This window comes from Pygoscelis adeliae, unplaced genomic scaffold (genome assembly GCF_000699105.1).
Source record: "Pygoscelis adeliae isolate BGI_AS28 unplaced genomic scaffold, ASM69910v1 Scaffold458, whole genome shotgun sequence".
Taxonomy (NCBI): domain Eukaryota; kingdom Metazoa; phylum Chordata; class Aves; order Sphenisciformes; family Spheniscidae; genus Pygoscelis; species Pygoscelis adeliae.
Genome location: NW_008825352.1, coordinates 76,590 through 77,761, shown reverse-complemented (window position 1 = coordinate 77,761; position 1,172 = coordinate 76,590). Strand labels below are relative to the sequence as shown.

At 67.4% G+C, this 1,172-nt stretch overlaps 1 protein-coding gene across 1 annotated transcript in view; it reads right to left on the bottom strand.

The window, feature by feature from the left end:
* RLTPR (RGD motif, leucine rich repeats, tropomodulin domain and proline-rich containing) overlaps positions 1-1,172 on the bottom strand; it is a 24,794-nt gene that overhangs the window by 7,059 nt on the left and 16,563 nt on the right. Inside the window, exons 27-28 of the mRNA XM_009330369.1 lie at positions 956-1,072; positions 383-442 (exon numbers count right to left, since the gene is read on the bottom strand). Of these exons, the coding sequence (XP_009328644.1) occupies positions 383-442; positions 956-1,072 (177 nt within the window). The remainder of the gene's footprint in view (positions 1-382; positions 443-955; positions 1,073-1,172) is intronic.

The window sequence follows — 1,172 nt, the reverse complement described above, 5'->3', positions numbered from 1 at the left end:
CTGGGAGGGCGGGGGGTAGACGCCGCGGCATCTGGAGTCATGGACAAACCTCCCACCCCTGCCTGGCTACCTGAGGAGGGAGCTCAGGGCATTTACCCCGCTACCCGTGGGGGCTGAGCCAGCCAGCCCCCCAAAACCAGGACAAGAGCAAGCTCAAGGTGCGCTTTGCCCGCAGACCCGTGCCACGGCACCGGGAGAGGCTCTCTGAAGGGTCCGGATCCCTGCCGGCCTCTGCCCGGTAGCATCACCATGGATGGCTCTGCCCATCAGCCCCTCAGATCACTGCTGCGAGCCCCCTGCCCCTGCCATGCCCTGGCGAAGGCAGCACGGCACACACCGAGCCTTGGCAGAGGGAAAGCCGCGCGGTGGCCTTACTTCTCACGGTTGGCGTGGGCCGAATGCTCCTGAAATGCTTGTTCTTCCTCCGCAGGGCCATCGTGTACTGCAGGGAGAGAGGGACGGTGGTGGCTTCGGCGTTGACAAGCTGGCGGGGGCAAGCGGCATCCCACGGCAGCCGGAGCCAGCCAGGCTTCGCCCGGCGATGGGTGCAATCCCTCCATCGCTCCCAGACCCCCAGGGCTACACCCCCTCATCTTGGTCCGGGCACTGAAGCCACCCACGACGCCAAAACGGGTGCTTTCCCAGCCAGGACCCCGCGCTGCGTTGGACCCCAGGTCCCAAAGCGACGGCCAGCCGGAGGGGCTGCGTGTGGCCAGGACCAGCCCGGGCCACCGCAAGGACACGCTCCCGGTGCCAGGCAGGGCAGGCAGCATGGCCGGGCAGGCGGCTAACGGTCCTATTTCCCAGCACTAATTGCCTTAGCGCTGCCCTGGGGGGTGCCGGGGGTGCGTGCACCCAGAGAGGCTGTGGCGTTAAGCCTGGCATCATCCGGTAAGGCGGATAAGAGGCGGTTATAGCACAGGCATCACGCGGCGGCAGCGGGGTCGGACCCTACCTCCTCCGTGGTGAGGTCCGGAGGATTCCTGCCCCTCGCCGGTGCGGTGGCATCGTCCTCAGCCAGCTCCGGCAGCAGCGCCTGGAGGGCGAGCCCCTGCTTGGGGAGGCTCTCTGCCTAAAACCATTAGGAAGCGCTTAAAGTATCCCGGGGGCTGAAGCACACCCGGCCGCCCTGCGTGCTCCGTGCTGTTCCGCTCCCTACCCGGGCTTTGCGC